At 43.0% G+C, this 20,564-nt stretch overlaps 1 protein-coding gene across 1 annotated transcript in view; it reads right to left on the bottom strand.

The window, feature by feature from the left end:
- Nucleotides 1-1,537: 1,537 nt before the first annotated feature.
- The window catches only part of SYNPO (synaptopodin), an 83,904-nt gene continuing 64,877 nt past the window's right edge, over nucleotides 1,538-20,564 (bottom strand). Inside the window, exon 3 of the mRNA XM_054975834.1 lies at nucleotides 1,538-8,597. Coding sequence (XP_054831809.1) covers nucleotides 7,575-8,597 — 1,023 coding nt within the window. The 3' untranslated portion in view covers nucleotides 1,538-7,574. The remainder of the gene's footprint in view (nucleotides 8,598-20,564) is intronic.

Genomic DNA, 20,564 nt, shown 5'->3' with positions numbered 1-20,564 from the left:
GAGAGGGGGATTCCCCACACCCAGTGGGGGACTGGTAACCCTACAGCAACAGTATGGCAGCCACAAAATGGCTGCTGTAGGAGATGGAGCCAGCCACAAAATGGTTGCTACAGCTTGCCTTCAGTCACACTGTGAAAATCCTTGTGCTGTGGAAGCAGTTTCTGCAAACCAACATTTAAAAAAATCTGCACGGTAAATCAATACTCCAACGGCTTTCCAAAAGCTCCACCTGGCCCCATCCACTTTGTAAAAACACTTGGTGGGCACCAGAAAAAGGTGCTGGTAGGCACAATTGTGCCTACGGGCACCATGTTGGGGACCCCTGCCCTACTGCAAAGGACTTGAGTCCTATTATTTCATAACATGTTGGATTTAATTTCCACACTGCCATTGCTTTTATCAGATGACTAACAGCAGAGAAGTTTCTGACTTTTATCCTCCCAGAAGATTATTCTCTTCCCTTGCTGTGTGGATGCTTATGTATGTGAGTGAGCACATGCAGACCAGCATGTAAACACTGTAACGGCAACAGTCTTTGCTTGTGACTAGAGATGGGCACGATCTGAATTACGATTTCAACCCCCCCCCCTGATTTTGGCGTTTTCGCCATTGTGACTCAGCCAATCGGTTCCGTCCATGGCAATCGATCCAGCCGTCAGGAGTTTGCTAGTTCGGGACTTGATCGGATGGGTCAGTTTCTGTTCGGAATTGCAGACACTCTGGCACTAGTAATTAATTTCCGGGGCAACGGAGTCAGGAAATGAGCTGTGTTTGCCCTCCTTCTGTCGCCCGCAAAACACGAATGGAAGCCCAGCTTTCCTTGATTAGCAAGCTTCCTTCCAAACACGGAGCAGCAACCCAGGGGAAGGAGGGGGAAGGGGGTGGGCACAAAGGAAAGGCAGCGCGGGAGGCTGGGAGGCCGCCTGCGCTGTTCGCCTCTCCCCAGGACAAGGGGCGTGTGGGCAAGCCAGCTGCCCCTTGTCCTGGGGAAAGGCAAAAGGCAGCGCGGGAGGCTGAGAGGCCACCTGCACCATTTGTCTTTCCCCAAGACAAGGGGCATGAGGGCAAGCCAGCCGCCCCTTGTCCTGGGGAAAGGCAAAAGGCAGCGTGGGAGGCTGGGAGGCTGCCTGCGCCGTTCGCCTTTCCCCAGGACAAAGGGCGTGCGGACAAGCCGGCTGCCCCTTGTCTTGCGGGGCAGGTGAACGGTGCGGGCAGCCTCCAAGCCACTCACGCTGCTGCCAGCTCCGCAGCGCACCGGGACAGCCAGCTTGCTGTGTGGGCAGGGGCGACTCAGGACTTGGAGTGCGCGTGCACGCGTGCATGCGCGCAACAGCCTGACTACGGTTGCTCTGGGCACTGGCCTCCCCGATTCCCAATTTCGGACCGGAAATGAGACTTAATCGGTTAGAACCGGGAACCTGCGTTCAGCGGCAGCCCAGATCCACAAACGGCTAGATCGGAATTTTTTTTTGGATCGTGCCCATGTCTACTTGTGACTGATATTTTAGTTGCAAAATGATACAAGATGACCAAACAGTCTGGTTAATTTCTGATTTATTTTAGAGCTTGGTATACAGAGGTGTGGCACAGTGTTAATGCAAAGAGCATCTGGCGATGCAAGCCCAATATGTTCTTAGTTACAGAATTTCAGGATGAAGGCATCTCAGAAACCAAAGAAGTCACCAGTGGTTTTACAGGCCTTTAAGATAGACATTTGTAATATTTTATTAGCAATTCCATTGTGCAATCTTGTGCTTCATCTACATGCTGCTAACTCCAAACATGTTAGTGAGAGATCCATTTGGAATAATTCACCTTTTGTTGTTCATTTTTTTCTGGGAGTCATTCCCAAGAAGCAGAAATGATACATCTGCTTTGCATGTAAAAGCTTTTGTAAACTGTGAACCCATTTCAATTTTTGAATTTTGAAATAAATTTAACTGAAATCCATCAATAAAGAAGGGTCAAAGCTTCTACTGTTCTCTACTGTGAAAATGAATCCAGGTGTGTGCAAGAAGATTTGAATGAGCTGTCTCATTTAGAACCATGGGAGTTAGAGATTAATAATCTATACAAATGGGGGCTTTCTAAACATTAAAAATGTCCCTGATTCAGTTTGCTTTGTAACTTACCTTGCTGAGAAATGGATTAGCTGAGCCTATAATGGAAAGAAGCCACAAAGAAACAGATTTCATCACAGATGAAGAGATTTTTGCTTGGATTGAGTAAACTACCAGAAAAAGGAGAAAAGGTGTACACTTTGTTGCACAGTGGATATTGCAGGTTACATGTTGCTTCTGAAGTCATGCATTATTATTTACAAACAGTATCTGAATACACTGAGACATTTTACATTATCAATATTTTGAATAACAACAAACTTTTTACAAAACTTTTTTTTTTAAAAATCCAGAATGAACAATAGCACCTCCTCAACAACTGGCCATCATCATTAAAAAAACCCTAGCCATTATTGCTATTTAACATAAATTGTTCTTGGTCTAGTAAACCATCCATCTTGTACTGAGAATTAAGTTGTATTATAAGAAGCAGGATAATCATGCGACTCAATTTGAGATCCTGAAACCTGATGATACACTTTGTGGTTCACTGTCACACATGAATTAAGTTTGATCAATGATGTTGCTCTAGGAGATGCTCATAGTTAGATATTATATTCCCATTCTTGCGCTTACCTCCAGTTACTTTTTGCACAGATTACACTTCCTCCTTGGTCCCAGAAGCAGCCATTGTCCCATGCAATAGTTCTAAGGCCATAACAGAATCCAAGTCATCAAGAAGTAGAGCGAGAGTGTGAATCATGGGAAGGGGCTGTGCCTCAGTGGCAGGGCTTCTGCTTTACATGCAGAAGGTCCAAGGTTCAATCCAGTTAAATGGATCAGCTGGTAGGTAAGGTGAGAGACCTTTCTCTAACCAAGACCCTGGAGAGCCACTACCAGTCAGAGTAGACAGTATTGGCTTTGATGGCCCAATGTTCTGATCCAGTGTTCATCTGTGCAAGTTGTTTCAAGCACGGACATGTTTGGCGTAGATTATTTTACTGTGTGATGGAATCCTGTTCCAGCAACAGAAAACATCACATGGGGACTTTTTGAGAAAGAACTGAAGCCTGTTTCATAATGAAAGGGAAAGAAAGTGTGAATCAGACATCTTCCTTGTGCCATTATTCCTCCACCCACCAAAGAAGAACTCCAGTTTTTTCTTAGGTTGCATTATATTTTCTTTCTTAGTTTCCTTTCAGTATTATGAATCCCTTTTTGTATTGCTTCCAAGTTTGCTTACATCATCCATGCTTACAGGGCTTGGCCATGGATAAGGAGGGTGTATTTAAATATCACACCTCCAAAATTATTACTTCAGTATATATATTGTTGTTTTTTAAAAATTCCGTTTTCACTGGAAAGAATGTAAGCTTTTGCACCCAAAAAAGGGCAGGAATGTGCTCTTATGACAATGTTTTCATCCCATACATTTCCAGTCCTATCATTGTTTTTCAAAGGTACAAACAGCAGTGTATTGAAGTCTGCATAACTGCCTTGTGCAATTTAGGAAGCAAAAAGAAGCCTCTAGAGATTCTCAACATCATAAACATTTCTTTTAACATCTTCTCTTGGATCTCTCGGATCAGTGACTCTCATACACTCAACAACATACAGAATTTCCTTCCAACCGTTAAACAAGATTTTCAGTCTTTCAAATCGCTAACCAAGACCAGGGCAGAACATTTATTCTGCCATAGTATTGTTACCTTTTTGAAAGCACATTTAACCACTGCTGCCTTAATGTTCACTTCATAAAAATCTCTACCTTTTCAGATTAAAAAATTGCAGTTAACACCTTGAGCCGCTAGAGGGCTCAGTCAACATTTCCTTGGTGCCTTCCCTTCCCCCAAGTTGTTATTCCTCCTCCAGAGGACTGGTTGACTGTCCAGAGAGCTATCTGAGAATACCACTCAGTATACCATATGCTCCCTGGTAGCCCATCTGTGGGACTGAAATGTATCACCCAGACAAGTCAGTCATAACAGAGGTCTCAGTGTGGGATGCAATGTATGATATTCTTCTCCCCCTTGCCATTCCTTTAGTGAAATCCGAGCAGAGCCAAAGTATCAATTTAACCTCCAGGCCCCAGAGGCCAAGCAGCTGCAGGAGAAACAAATATTTCATAGCACTGGATGTTCTTACACTGTTCTACTAGCTCTTGGAGTCTGCTGAGTCAAGGCAGAACTCAGGTCCCTGAAGTAGCAAAATCTTTATTTTGGCATAACTGTGAGTTCCCGCTGTTGCCTACAGCAATGATTCCCAAATGATGTGTTACAGCTGAAGCCCAAATGTGGATTGGCAAATTCCCTGATGTGACAGGGATTATAAAGAGCAAGGAGTTACAATCTAAGGTTATATAATCTGTAGTAATTCCTTCCTTGCAAACAAGAAAATTCTATTGATGGACTCCCATGGTATTATATTAAGGGGCAGTTGAACAAGGTTAAATACAGAATAGTGTGCATAGGGTTGCCAGCTCCAAGTTGGGAAATTCCTGGAGATCTTGGGGGTGAAACCTGGAGAAACATGGAGAAAGTGGGGTTTGGGGAGCGAAAGGAACTTGGCATGGCATAATTCCATAGAGTCCACCCCCAAAGTAGCCATTTTCTCCAGGTGAACTGATCTTTGTGGTCTGGAGACCAGTTGTAATACTGGGAGATCTCCAGCCACTACCTGGGGGCTGGCAACCCTAAGTGTGCAGTATTTCGTTCATGGATATAGCAATCCAGATCTTGCCCATGTCCTTTTCCACATAAGCTATGCACGAACAGAAGAAAACAAAGAAAGGGGTCTAACTTCATTCCTGACTCACCTTGAATTAACACTGAGGCCATGTTCCTGTCTCCTGTCTTTAAAGGTTACGGGGATAAAAATAGATGATGAGTACAGAATCGAGGGCAAGCAAGTGGAATACCTGATACGGCCATGCCCACCCTGATGGAATATGGGCTGTGATGCTGTACTTACACAACAGACAGGAAAGAGAGAGAGTGGGCCAAATGTGAGTGCCCAGAGTTAGGAGGTGGCCTCATTAGGTTCTATTAATTAAAGAGGCAGCTTATTTTTTTAATAGGGATCTAATTGTGATTGTGAACACGAAGAAGTTGGGGAGTGTCTGGAAGGAGTCCGATCAGCAAATTCTGTTGCCAAACAACCTTGTTTCTTGTGTGTAAGAGGTCTTCTTGAGCACACAAGATTCATGTCAAACAGGTTTTTCATTATTACCAAGAAATCAGGTATAAGACCTGTCAGCTTGTGATGCTGATGGCAAGTTGAATGGAAACACCTTGGCATTTAGGAGGGACATTATTGTGGTACCCAGACTCTTTTTCTTGAATCTAATTGGAGTTTGACTTCTTTGCATTTTTCTTAGCCATTCGATTCCTTACCAAGTCTTTAAAATTCAAACATCATTCTGCTAATATGAAGGAAAGACTGGGGTGGGGGGGTGGGGTTGTCCTGGGCTGATTCCACATGGAGGTTTTTCTCTATTTCAGCTACTGTAGTCATGCACTTTGTGTGTTTCCATACAATAGTGTCCTTCATTCCTGTGCAATCAAGAACAACCCATTTTTTCCACTATAAACTCTGCTTTTTTTAAACCTGGAAAAAAATCCTGGCATGGTGTTGCTGAGATTATCTTCTTAATTTGTCCATAAAGAAAGGTATGCCTTGTATTTAAATGAAAGGACTCCCCTCTTCCTCTGCATTTTCACAGTGAAATGCTTTGGTGCAATTGCTGACACCAACACAATTGAGATTTTATTATTATTATTATTTGGGGAGTCAGAGTGATTCTGTTACTACATTACAATTTGTCTCCTTCACTCAAGCAGTAGGTGGCCAATTAGTCTTTTCAATATAGTATACTACAATGAGACAGCCAGTACCTTCCATCAATTAGCATTCCCCAAAGATTCAAGTATTGTATTACTCTGGAGTAGCACTATGCAGATGCTTTTTTTTAAAAAAAAGTGCAGCACTTTGTTGAGCAGCACTGTGCATGCACCAAAAACCCCCAGCAAAACAAAACATCTGGGCAAAGACTCATGGTAGAGGCAGGTCAACAATGGAATGGGTGCATCTGGTGTGAAAGGGAAACAATGGCTAACAAGAGGGCAAAACTAGATTACCTTTTGCTATGTGTAATCTCTGTTGCAAGTGTGAATTGAGCAACAATTAGACCAGCAACATGACTGCAACAGGAGAAAACCGTCTCATCTGGAATCAGCTGTTATTTAAAATCATGGTTCTGATGCGGGGGCGGGGGGAACACTAGACTTGCCACTTATGAACTTTCAATTATTATATGAACCCTATCTCACTTCCCAACACCTTAACAAAATCTGTAGCTCAGCAGGAAGCTGTTTATAGTCCACATCATCTTAAATGGTCCACACTTTGGCCTATGTTAGGCAAAGAAGCCCTCCATACTGGAAAATCTCATGTGTACCCACACATTAGTGCTAGCTTTAGCGAGGAAGTTTTTTTTTTCATAACAAAAAATATGGTTACCAGACACTGATTTGGGGGTGTTAGCTTTGTATGAGGACATGTGGTGTTTATCATTTTCTGTCTACATGCTTGGCTAATAATCGTTTCTCTGTCAGATGATTTCCAGATTTTCTTGGACAATGGCAACTTTCTGAAAATTGGACTTATATTCTTCTTGTGTAAAAGTTCTTTGCTTCATCATTCTGCAGCTCAGCTCAGTTCTCCCTCCCAGGACTTATTCTCAATGCTGGTTTGTCACAACTCCTGCAGTCCAGAGAGGAGAATGCCATAGCTATCTTCTTCTAGAATATATGTAAAGATAGGTCTTATCAAGCAGATCAGCTGGCAGAAATAACCATTGAATGGCTTCATGTCCCCTTCCCCTGCTTTCTACTCATCCCTTCAGGCAACTGAAGGTGGGTCTGACTCAAGGTCTCGTCGCATCAAAAGGCAGGACAAAAAACCTATTACAATAGAAGGCAAACTCAAAGTTGGAGGGCCTCTTCTCCTGCTTGTTCAATGAGGATTATACCATCGGAAGGAGAATTTGCAGGCTCCATCTGTGACAGCCTCCAAATGGATATTTCAGAGTGGGAACAAAAGCAGTCCAAGTCAAAGTAGCCTTCCTTGAACAAGGAAAGTATTGACGACTCCTACCCAGCTGAGATAGTTGACTCAAAAATTGTGAAGCCAAATATGCATGCAGATGTATAATGGGAAGAAACTAAAGGCATCCTACTAAAATCTGGTGTATTGGGGTAGAGTTGGAATCACATTTCCCTCACATTAGAGCACCTTTGCCCTAAGTTATTCTGTCTAATGAACAGCTTCTACCCCATACTTAAAATTCCCAGAAAAGTTGAGAAGAAATATTACACCTTGTCTTTATAGCTCCAGCTCCTAATTTCTGATGCTTAAGTAGGTTGACAGAATTTGGTAGTTGTAGTGTTATAGGCCTACAGAAATATTAAACAACAGATCTCATCTATTTCTTAGCTAACTTCTATAATCACAAGTTTAGGAGATACAGGATGCCTCTGCAGGCAGGCTACCTCGCTTCAGCCTCAAGCTTCCATTCCAGCCACGGGGACAAATGTTGAAGCTGCGGATGCTGGGTGACTTGATCCCAGAGTCTTCAGAGTCGATGGACACATCTGAGTTGGTAGGTGAACTAGTGGTATAGCGCTTCACTGCATTGTGTGTTCCCATCATGGGAGACTGCAGGGGACTTTTGATGGTTGGGGAACAGTTGTCCAGATTCTTAGGACTGGTACATGATGATTTTCTGCTTGTACTTGCTGGTGGTGTGAAGATCCTGTGAGAATCCATGATTGAGGGTTTGGAAGATGGTGCTGGATCTCTGTAGGTCATAGAATTGTTGCCTATAGTTCTTGGTCCATCACTGGATGCATAATTGAACAATGATGCTCCACTGCTGGCAGGCAATGTGAAGTACTTGCTCCCATTCATCCGCAATGATTTTGGAGATTGCAGTGGGCTTTTATAGATTGGGGAATGGCTGCCCATAAATCTGGGGCTATTGTTTGATGATGCACTGATTTGTGGTGGTGCAGTGGTTGTGGTGGGGAGGGAGACACGTCTGTATCCCTCCACTCTTGTTGGCTTGGGAGATTGCAGTGGGCTTGAGGAATGAGTATTTGTGTTCTTAGGACTGCCACTTGAGTATGACACATTGGCAGAAGAGGCAGGGGGAGTGAAAGGCCTGAAATTATCTATCCCTGTGGCTTTAGGAGAAGAGCTCTTCCTCCGGGCAGCATTGATGATGTTTCTAGCTAGCATTACTTGCATCTGACGGCTAGACTTGGGATCAGTCTCTTGCCGAAATGGGGACAGAGACCTTTCACTCCATGAAGGAGACATAGGAGGTGGGGTCATGATGCTGGCTGCTTGAAAGGCCTCCAAATGCCCTTCCTCAGGTTCTGGTGTTTGGGCTGGGCTCACCCAACCATCTAAACTGCTAGGCTGTCGGACCAGTTGTGGAATCCATGATGGGGAAGCAGGGAGGGATACCCTTCTTTCCTGTAAAGGGAACAAAGATGAGATTAGCATTCTGTCTCTTCCATTTGAAAGTACAACTGGATATATTTGACAGTGTCAAATAAGCACTGTAATAGGAAACATGGCCCAGAGAGCTGGACCTCTCAGAGCCAAAAACAGATTAGACACCTGACACATGGAGGACATGCGTCGGTTTCCCACAAGTTCTATGAGAAGTGAAGTGAGAAAGAACCTCTGCCAGGGAGAAGGAGGAGAGAATCCCTCTTCTCCCTGGCAGAGGTTCTTTCTCTAGGTGTCTTGTCTAGTCCGCTCAGCTCTCTCTTGCCACCGCCAGCTCCCCTTGCTCCTATAAAACACTCTGCAGCTAGAGGGAGCCAAGTACACTGGCAGTGGCGACAGGGAGTCAATTGCACTGGCAGCAGTCAGAGGGAGTTGGCAGCAGTGATTGGCTCCTTGTCCTTCTAGTCGCTGCCAGTGTGTTTGGCTCCCTCTGGCTGCTGAGTGCATTTAGGGGAGCAAGGGGAGTGCGCCTCTGTGTCCCTCTCACCGCTGCCAGCTCCCTCTGACTGCTGTTGGTGTGCTCAGCTCCCTCTCGCTGCTGCCAGCATGCTTGGCTCCCTTTGGCTGCGGAGTGCTTTTAGGGGAGCAAGGGGAGCTGGCGGCAGTGAGAGGGAGCCAAGTGGACTAGACGAGACACCTAGAGAAAGAACATCTGCCAGGAAGAAAAGGGATTTTCTCCCTCTTCTCCCTGGCAGAGGTTCTTTCTCACTACACTTTCCATGGAACCTTGAGGGAAACCAATGTGTGTCCTCCATACATCAGGCATCTCGTCTGTTTTGGCTCTCAGTTCCTTTCTCAGATATCAGTTACTCTGTGGGTGATGCTGAGCAAGACACTTGACCTCTTTGTAGTACCATTTTCTGATAAGCTCAGAATATTAAACGGTCTGACACTACTGTGAAAGTATACATAATTCATAATTAATCAGAAAATGCTTTAGAACCCAAGCTGGAGAGAGAAAAATCTCAAAAGCATAATGATGACTTTATGACTTTGTAAACTCTTAATGAAAACTCTTGGTGAAAAAGTTGCCCCTCCATAAAGGAATCAGTGAAGGTGTTACATCAGTGAAGTTGCTACTTAGTAACGTCACTCCGGTAAGCATTTTACTCCTTCCAGCACAGTGTTATCTGGGAATAGCAAGGAAGAAGAGGAACAAGGTGGGCATCCTGGGTAGTGGGTGAGTAGGGATGGACTGAGATCTTATTCTTTGCCTCCTGAAAAGCATTTGGTTTGCTTCACTAACTGCAATGTATATTTTTTTTTGCTGATTTTTTTCCAAACTGCAGGTCTAAGGCACAACAACAAAATCTAACCGCCTCCCCAACAACTGATATTGCCACAAAAAGGATGGTCTCAGAAAAGCTAAGTATGGGCTGGTCCAGTCTTTTCAGCTACAACCAATGGAATAAGCAAAAAAGATAGCTAGATTTTATGACAAACAAAACCACATGAACCACATTTCCAAAGATATGCATGAGCATGAGTGTCAATGTGTCTTAATATTGTCTTTTCTACAACGAAAGAACTGCAATGTTTATCTGCTGTTCAATTAATTCCTTAACTTGAGGGGATGAGGTGGAAGAACAAATACAGTTGTTTTTCCAACATTCGCACTCTGATATGGAGGCCCAGTGCTGCAGCTCTCAGTCATGATAGGCTGCAATGACATTTTGACATAAAGTACCATACATCTATTCCTTATGATCCCAACAGACTAATCCCTTGCTTATGTATGTTGGACACTTGAAGAACACATTGGCCGAATCCACACTACTGTCGTTCTTGCAGCAGTTTTTCGCTTCCGCAGCGCCATTCCTTCATCTGTTCACACGCATCGTCTCCGAAGCCGTCATTAATTCGGCATGGCGTCGCCACAGCCCATTGCACTTTCACCGCAGGTTATCTTTTGACGAATAACTGCCCTCCGTTGAATTCCGAGCCTCTCTTGACCCGCCTCCCAATTAAGGAGTCATTCTCCGCCTTTGTCCCCACCCCTTTTTTAAAAAAATAAAAGAGTACCGTGTCGATATGGTGACATCTCATCATATTAATCTCATTTTAAAAAAGCGGGCAGACCTCAAATATCAGAGGAACAATTTCATATGTTAATTCAATTTATATATTTGGGGGGGGGCATCCACATGATACTGAAATCATGGCTCATGTTACGCCCTGACATGGACTGTGCCGACGAGTTAGGCACAGATGTCAATTTTCCAAAGACAAAATGAAGCTCTTCTGTGGGATGCTGCTGTAAGTGATCTTGACCGCTCACCCATTCCCGGATGATTTCAACCAGTATTCAGGCTGTGATGTTCCGAGCGCTCATCGTAAGTGTCTTGGGTGATTTTTTAAAATATATTATATTAAAGGTGTCGTTGTACCATTGAACCAGGATGCTTACTCGTCGATATAGCGTCAGTTTGTCCTTTTTAAAAAAAACCGCGGGGCCGTTCGGGTTTTTCCCGCCCCTTTTTTGAAAGGGGATGTGATCAACGGATTGCGCAGGAGAAGCGCTGTTCAAAGGGTGATGTGGACAAACAAGTGAAGAACGCGCAATAACAGATGGAGCAATCATTGCACAAGAAAAGCGGGAGCTAAGGTAGTGTGGAATTGGCCATTCACTTCTTAAAGATATAGGTGCTGCTGATATTATTTGGGAGTGGGTTAATCTCCCAATTTTTTTTTTAAAGATTTCGGATTTTTTTGCAAACCATTTTTCAGGTTTGTAGAAAGAGCTGTTTGTTTGTTCAGAGCTCTAGTCTCTTGATTTAAGTATCCACAGATTTGGCATGCTGAAAATTAGATATGTTGATTAGGATGTATTTAAAAACTAGTCATTTTCAATGAGTTCCATGTGAATTACATTTTCAAGTATACCAGCCACCAACTGGGATCAAATTCTTAACCCAAGAGATCTTGTGGTGCTACAGGCCAGGGCTACTTAGGGCCAAATGAGATGTAACAGTGTCCCCAGGTCTGACCCATGGACACCGCCACCATTTAAAAGCCTAATGAGGCATTTTAAATTGCCAAAATGGCTGCACCTCCCAATGGTTGTTTTGGCACTTGAAGGCGGGGGCGGAGGGGAGAGAACCTCATTTTGCCACATGTCACTTTTAAACTGCCTCCTAAGGCTTTAAAATGGTGGTGGTGTCCACAGGTCAGACTCCAGGATGCCATTACATCTAGTTTGGCCCTTAGATTCAAACAGTGATACTAATAATGAGTGTCAGCTTACTCATTGGCCGTTTCCTCACTGCCTTATTTTCGTGCTTGTATTGCACCATTTTTGATCCTGCTTTCATGATGCAGTGTTCACATGCCAGGTCAAATGTTTTAACTTTTGCGTCTGCATAGCGCTTTCAGAAGTTCATGTGCCTCTGAAAAAGCACTATTATGGGCAGTGGATGAGCTCGCATCACAGCTGATGAAGGCACATTCACACCCATTTCTGAGGGTTTTTTTAACCCATATTCAGATTTGCACTATATCGCTGTTTCGATACGTAAGCTTGGAACCAGCTCTGCCCAAAGGAAGCCTGTGATAGGCTGTTTATTTTGCCTGCCAATTTCATTTAAATTGCTCATGGTGGGCTCCCCTCCCCTCTGCTCTCCTGCCACTGGTTAGCTTGGCAGCTCTGTTTCTTGTCTCGCTTATTCGGTTGCTGCTTATTCCCTGCTGGCTTTAACAGCCAGGAAAGGATTAAATGGCTGCTTTTCCTTCCCTCCCAGGCATGTTTCAGGCTTTGCCAAAGAGAAAAAAAGCATTTTGCACAGCCTTTTGGAAACAAAGCAGCAGGGAAGTTGCCGGGAGGGAATGAAGCAGCATTTTAACCTTTCCTGGCTTGGCTTTTTTAAAAAAAATAAATGAAAGTGGAACAAGTAGGAAAAATACATGTTTCCCCCCAGAACTCCGCTACTAATTGCCTCTCCAGTAGGCATGGGACAGCCCTATCAGCAAATACAGGAAGGGGAGGAATGGGGTCCAACATTGCAAAGTTACAACACATGCAAAAAAATTTTTTTTAAAAAATGACATCAGCTCCAGCCCCCACAAAATGCGGCTCCAGAGAGACACATCTCAACTTGTCAGCAGACACCAAATCACCTCGAGGTTGTGCAGTGCAGAATAATGGGACCCCAAGCTGTTTCAGCACCCATTGGCATAAATGCTCAGCATCGCTGGCTTAAAGTGTGCCATGTAGAAAACACCAGTGGCAGGCTGGAGGGGGGGAAATCTTAAGTGAGCGGTTCTCCCCCCCCTTTTTTTTGTTCAGGAGGAATCTGATGAATCAAGCTAATTTAAACCAAGCCATGAATTAAACATCCATTTTTTTGTACTACAAATTGCAAGCTCTACACTCGTCCCTCCCTTGGTCTCTACTAAAATCACCAGAGATGTTGTTAAAAGGAGGGAAGAGGTGTGTGTTTTGTCTCCAGCTGTCAGATCTCTCCTTTCTGTTTCATTGAGGTGACATCCATTGTGTGCTGCTAAGGTCTAAGCTGAGTAGTCCATGCAGTGCTGGCAGAGCTATTGGGTTTTTGCTTTGCTTGTGGATCCCCTAAGAACTAGTTGGTTTAGCCCAATAAGGGAGGAGTCGGTGTATAGAGCTTAACAGCATGATTGCTGGGGAGCTTGATAAGATTTTCTGGACTCATCATCTTGCATAAGGTAATCGGAAAATGCTATGTGTGAAAAATTAATTAGTAAAGAGATTATATTTAGTATAGTTGGTATTATTGTTGTAATTATACGGTTATTGCAGGGTTGTCTCTTTCAAGTTGCAAATTGCAGTCGGGTTATTCCATTATTCAATCAGGGCCAAGCTACACATGACGAATGACACTTGAACGGCAAGTGTATTTCTCCCTGTTCACTTGCCCTCCACTCAATCCACTTGCCGTTCAAGTGTCATTCGTCATGTGTAGCTTGGCCCTCAGTTGGAACTGAAAGAAAGGTGAATGAGAAGAATTTGGAACCTTGGTGGACTAGAGGAAAAATCGAACTCAACACGAAGTTTTGCGAGCAAGAATCAGTTGTTTAATTGACTCCGAGAGTCTATCTATTGCAATTTCCTGTTCGTGGTTATATTTGTGTGTTAGTTATATCAGTTTTTGTTTCATTGTTCTGTGTAGTGGGAAGGTTGCATTAAATACATTTTTATTTTAAATTAATGTGTCTTGCAAGTTCTGTTCCTGAATTAGCCCCATAGAACTCACAGAGAAAGTAGTTATATTTCCTCCTGTTCGGTAGGGGGCTTCTAAGGCAGTGGCTCACCAGGAACTTTTTCCATAAGTTAAATGACCAGCCTACTGTGCTCTCATTCAGAGTGCAAGATCTAAGGGCCAAAGCATGTTATCTCTGTCTTACGTAGGCAGATACCTTATAAGACCTTACCTTACGAAGGTATATTTTCCACACATCTATGAGAAGGCCTAGATGTTATATCTGTCCTGTGGAGGTTAACTGATGTAACTTCAGTGAGACAGTGCCTCCACGGCAAGGCCATCATGTGTTGCATGGCTTCCCCATTGTGTCTACTGTAGAATGTTTCTGACAGCAACTGCTGGTGGTGTTAGACTTGCCACAAGGCAATTTGTGTTACATAAATTGCCCATAATATTGAGTGGCTGCCATTTTGAAGCTGTTTCAGTGTAATATCTTGCAGCACAGTTCTCCAAATGGACCTCATGCATCATGTAGAGATTTCTCCTCATCAGTCCAAAGAACACACAGTACTGCTGTGACAACACTGTGAATGGTGTGTGTGTGTGTATCACATGGTGGCTGATGAGTACACATTATGGTGTGTGTGTGAAGAGAAAGAGAGAAACAAGACACCACTCAGAAGCTGTATAATAGAGCTACAATGCTATCCTAAGCAGAGTTACATAATTTTAAGTCTATTGAATTCAGTGGGTTTAGAAGGGCTTAACTCTGATCACAATTGCACTGTGGTTCCAAGATCCTGTGAAATTTGCTAAAAACCCATTGCAACTGGTTTCCTTAATGTATAAAAATGAATGGGTATCTGCTCAGTTTCCTATTGACAGTGAATAACCAGAGTAAAAGCCAAAGTGGGAAAAAAGGGGAAATCATATCATTATCCCCCTCTATGCAAAGCTCACAATTAATAGGAAAATTCATATGGATTGATTAGCTGCAATGCAGAATCAGACCAAATGCATCCTATAGGTAAGAGTGGATATTAGGAGATAATAGGTCATGAGAAGCAGCGAGAATAGAAACACGTGGAGACAGAAGGTCTCCCAAAGAAAGAAGGGCCCAAAAGAATGCAACATGTATCCGTGAAATGTCAGTGAAAACAAGTTTCATCTTTTCTACATTCCTACCCTACAATTCCATATGTCTTCCCACTCCCTGTACCACAGGATCATGTAACTTGGAAAAATCATTAAAGAATCAGTATGTATGTGTTTGATTTCTTGTTGAGATCTATGTTCCCTAACCAGCTTCCAGTTTTCCAACAAATGTGCATCCTGGGCTAGATTAGCATGCAACCATCTTCAGATACGAATGGCAAGAATGAAAGTATTTTGCAAAGCAGTGCAGGGTGCCAGATATAGATTATGTTGTTCCCTTTGCATGGCATTAATGTATGTACTACATGTTGTTACTGTGGGCCTAAAACTAGATGAGATGCTGGGTCTCTGGAAGATTCATGATAACATCTTCCTAGAGTTTTTTTTTTAAGGCAAACTGCAGCTGCACAGGCTCCCTGTTTTTATTGGGGCCATGATGTCATTAGGGAAGAGTTTAATCTTCCATCCCACATAGTTTAACCTATTAAAACCTCCCTAAACTATGATTAGCCCTGGAAAGTCAAAGGGCAGAGAAAATCTTTCAACTTCTCCTCTAGTTAGATCCTAATACTGGGCTTTTTAGTAAGGATTTGAGAATACTTTCATGCTGACAAAAGTACAACTTGGTTTAATCTGCCACCTAAATTCAAAATACAGTGACAGCCATCCATTATGCTCAGCGTCTCGGAGCATAACAGCTTCAGTTACTTTGATAGATGGCAGTCATTGTGGAAAAGTGAGGTCCTTTTTGCACTGGGACTTTAAAGCGTTTCAGTAGCTGTTTTGCTTCCCATGTTTGCAAAGTATTTGCAAGGTAGTCATGGGTTGCAGTGCCGATGTTTGTCTGTGGTATCTCTGATTTCCCCCCCTGTGGAAATACTGTGATTTTATTTTGAAGCTGCTGCCGAGTCACGTCTGGCCTGATTAATGTCAGTGTGAACTCTATACTCTCCTTCTGCTTTTCTCTCCCCTTTCCTTTTCCCTGGGAGCTGATTGGTCTGTGTGGAATTAACCACTCCCATCCTCCTCAGCTCTCTGAACTCCTTTTGGTCTGTGTGGAATTAACCACTCCCACCCTCCTCAGCTCTCTGAACTCCTTTTGGTTTGTGTGGAATTAACCATTCTTACCCTCCTCAGCACTCTGAACTCCTTTTGATCTGTGTGGAATTAACCACTTCCACCCCCCTCAGCTCTCTGGTCTTTTGATCTGTGTGGAATTAACCACTCCCACTCTCCTCAGCTCTCTGAACTCCTTTTGGTCTGTGTGGAATTAACCACTCCCACCCTCCTCAGCTCTCTGAACTCCTTTTCTGCCATTTTTATCAGTAAAACGAGGTAAGGGCCATAAGGCTGCCTCTTTGTTGGTTGGTTTCCTTCCTCCCAGGTATACATGCACTCTCTTTTTTTTTCAAAGCCAGGAACAATTCCTAATGTTGCTGCTTATTCCCTGTTGGCTTTAAAAGCCAGGAAAGGGTTAAATGGCTGACTTTCCCTTCCTCCCTCGAGAGTATGTACACACACTCCTTTTTTTTTTTTCAAAGCCAGGAATGAGTTGTAATGTTGCTGTGTTGTAACATTACTGCTCATTTCTCCTGGCTTTAAAAACCAGGAAAAGTTTAAATTGTTGCTTTTCCCTCTCTCCTGGTGTCTTCTGCTAATGCTAAAAATCCCCCAAGCATTTTACACAGCCATTTGCAAAACAAAGTGGCATGGAAGCTGCTGGGAGGAGATGCAGCAGCAACATTTTAATCCTTTTCTGGCATGGCTAAAAAAATTAATAAGAATGGAACATGTTTTTCCCCAGAACTCCACCACCAATTGCCTCTCCAGTGGGCACAGGACAGCCCAACCGGCAAATACAGGGGGGTGGGGAATAGGTCCCAACATTGCAACATTACTACGCCTGCTCAACGTTTTTTTAAAACGTGTGACATGAATTGCAAAGCCCCCAAAGCCCGAAACTGCACCGAGGTTTCAAAGCCCATCTAAAATGAAAAACAAGAAGCCAAATTGAAACTGCCTTGGACAGTGTGGAGCATGGGGGTGCCATGCTGAAGCCATTGTGATCATGGGGAATGCTCATAAATGGCAGTTTAAATGGTAAGTGTGAAAAGGGCCTGAAACTAATTCTAGTCAGTATATTATGGTCCCTCTCTTGTGCCATATTTCAGTAAGATACTAAAAAATGGAGGCTCAGTATCAGGAGGATTTGAAAATGGTATGAAGCATAATATAAATTGTACAGGGAAGTAAATTCATCTTTCCTTCCTTCCCCAATCTATAGCGAATCTATTGGTGGAGGACAACATAACCAAAATTTCCTACCCAGCTGCATGTAAATCTCTTTCTTTTGGTTTGTTTGTTTCCAGTCTATTACTGATGGAAATGCTGACACAGGACCATAAGTGGCTTACTGATACTCTTGTGCCAAAGATTACAAGTTCTTAGTTCAGGTTCTGCATTCTGCCCCAAATCAGAGCAGATCAAAGCAGATCAGAGCAGAAGCTATTGTAGAGAGCACTCACCTGTATTTTGTTTCCAATACCTTCTCTGTGGCGAAGGCCCTCTCCCGTTTGTTATTACAATGTAGCAGTGCAGGAAATGGAATTTATACTCTACATGAAGCACCTCTCAAGCCAGAAACACTCCTCAATTTCTTTTTGGCAAAAACCTGCACATGCTTTAAGACAAAGCTAAAATCTATTTTTTTAAAAAAAAAATCCCCAAAGCGTTCCAGGCATGGTAATTGCGTGTGTGTGTTCACGTGTGCATGCATATGTGATAGTAATCATGGACAGAACATCTAAAAAGCACCATGATGATCACACAAAAATGTACATGTATCAATTGTATCAGTCGTGCTTGTGCTTTAGAGGGATTAACGTACTGTACTAAGCAGCCACATTTGTTTAACAATAAGCATGGGTATCACCAGCATTTACAAAATCTATTACATTTTTATCTTGCCATTGCTTCAGTGAGCTCAGGTTATCCTTAAGTATCAACTTGCTAACATCTAGGTCGGATCGGAGTTGACCTTGAATTCTAACTGATCATCAGACTACTGAGCTAAGTGCCCCTGAAGAAAATGGCAACTTTGGAGGACAGATTCTCTGGCATCACATTCTCACTGTGCTTCCCCCCAACTCTGCCCTCCCCAGGTACCACCCGGCCCCAATCTCCAACAATGTCCAAAGCTGGAGCGAGCAACCAATCCTGCATGCAATATATAGCTTTCTATACTTATGCGTTATTTGCTTTGGAATCTGTTCAATTTGAATTTGTAAGCCTACAGAATATACCCACGGGTTGGGTTGTAAGTAGGTAAATTTGGGGAAGAGTTCACACATCCTTCCTTTCACCCTTACATTACTACTGTCTCTTACATTTCCTTACCCCCTCACTTCTGTCTTTCCCAAACTATTGCCACATACTGACAGTCACCCTCCCATTTCCTCTTCCCTGCCACTTCAATTTCTCACATTCCTTGTGCTGCTCCTCCTGTCCCCCCCCCACAGTGTCTTCCATTCCATCCTTGATTGCTTCAGTACGTCCTCCTTTCCTCTTGACTTCAGTCTCTCCTTTCTCCCAAATGACAACAGCAGTGATAGTTGCAATAGCAGTTGACCTATACAATGTAAGCAGCAAAGCAGTGAATCTCTAGGCAATAAAGGCCCTGCCACTGCCACCACAATTCCCTCCATAGTTGTTCCATACAGTGATGACAAATTTGGCAGCATTGCTGAACGCTAGCTGAACTTTGTTGTGCTTTTTTCCTCTGAAAGCTGTGTACTTGTCACTGTAAACTTTATCCCAGGACAGCTTATCTAGCCATATCTGTTTTTAATAAACAGATGAACACTGGTCTGTCCTCCTTTATCTGCAGCAATATCCTGCCATTTTGTAATCCATTTGTTGAAGATTTAAAAAAGCAAATTGAGTTTGTGTACCAATCTACACCTGTATTGGAATATACATTTTTCTCAACTTTTCATTTAAAAAGTGAGGGGAGGGGGTGACTTAAAAGGCAGAATTATCCTGCCCTATCTTCTCAATTAGGTACAGTTAGTCATCAGTCACTTCCTTCCTTCCTTCCAGTCATCCAAAGACTGAAATGTTGTTCAGATGCCTTTTCACTGATTCTGATAATTAGGTCTACAGTGAAATTGAAAATGCAGAGGAAATAAAAACTCTTCAGTAAGTAAATGTGTGAGCCTGGAGATAACGGGACAGAAAATTGCATCCAGCTCTCTGTTCTGTCCTAACTTAAGCAGTTGACAACTCACCTTCAACATTTCTGTTATATTTTAAATCCAACTGCCGAGAAGTATACACTTGGCTAATTAATGCTTCCTTGTGTGTTGGTTCTCTGGGTGTTCCCTTCTCTGGCCTTTAATGCTAAAAGGCATATTTCAGTCTTTGGCCCATCCCTTCCTCAGGAAGAGATTGTATGTTGCTGGAATCCAGCCTAGGTTTTCAGCTTAGCCAGAGTCTTTCTGTAGCAAAAATTAAGCAGTCACATATGTCTTAGCTTCTCAGCAAGTTGGAAACAGCATAACTCAGAGAGGGGGAGGGGTTCTCCACTAAGGACTGAAAGAAGTTGGCAGGGTAGAAGCTGAATTCAGCAGGATTGACATTTAAGAGAAAAAGATCAGAGAAACAGCTCTAAATATATATATTTAGAGGCCCCTGTAATCTGAGGACCTAATGTAGTTTACTTAGTTTGTTCATAAATCCTGCTCTGTTTGGTTCCCTTAACACAGCTAGACCCTACTTTTTATGACGTGTTTTCCTTTTGGGGGAACTCTGCAAAGAGGTCCTTATTGCTCCCTCACAAGACTAACATCACTTCCCTGGATACCTTGCCTATACATTGTTTTTTAAAATAAATAATAAAATAGATGTCTAGTTTCATGAGTATGGATTCAAACAAGTATTTCTGAAGCAAATTGGGAAGGGGGGGTGAGATTCTACATCAAATATCTCTGTACAAAGACTGCAGCATAAACTAGTAGCATCTGTGATGATGATCATACAAGTTTTACTTCAGAAATGATGAAAGATGCCTTTGCTCTATAAATACTCAGCTATCCCATAGCACTTACCCTGTAATTTTCCTCTTTAGCTATCCCACCTCTAAGCACATGGCATATCCTGCATTCTCCACAAGGCATTTGCCCTATGAATCAGCTAAAGTTGTAGATCTTTCTCTCATGTCTATACAGGCTTCCCTGTAGGTGAAATGAATAGCGATCACCAGGTACAGTTAGCTTGACTGGCAGGTAGCCTGCACAGCAATTAGTTCTGTATAATTTTTCACTCCTTCACAAGTTTTCTGTCCAGTATGGTTCTAAGGGTAGGAGTTTGAACCTGCAAGTCTTAAGCACACAGTTGAAGCACTATTTCAAAATGTAAATGTGGGACAGAACATGAAAGAATTAGTGCTTGCACTGTTGGTAACAAATGTAGTTTTTTAAATTTGCCTGACAGAGCAATTTGAACCATGCATGAAAACAGCCTTAATTCATGAGTCTTTTATTGCTTTGTGGATCTTCCTGCCTGGGGATGATAATTTGTATCCCTAAGCAATGCAAACAGA

The sequence above is a fragment of the Eublepharis macularius genome, chromosome 4, assembly GCF_028583425.1.
Source record: "Eublepharis macularius isolate TG4126 chromosome 4, MPM_Emac_v1.0, whole genome shotgun sequence".
NCBI classification, from domain to species: domain Eukaryota; kingdom Metazoa; phylum Chordata; class Lepidosauria; order Squamata; family Eublepharidae; genus Eublepharis; species Eublepharis macularius.
Note: the sequence above shows the minus strand (reverse complement) of the source record. Positions and strands in the feature narration are given on the sequence as shown.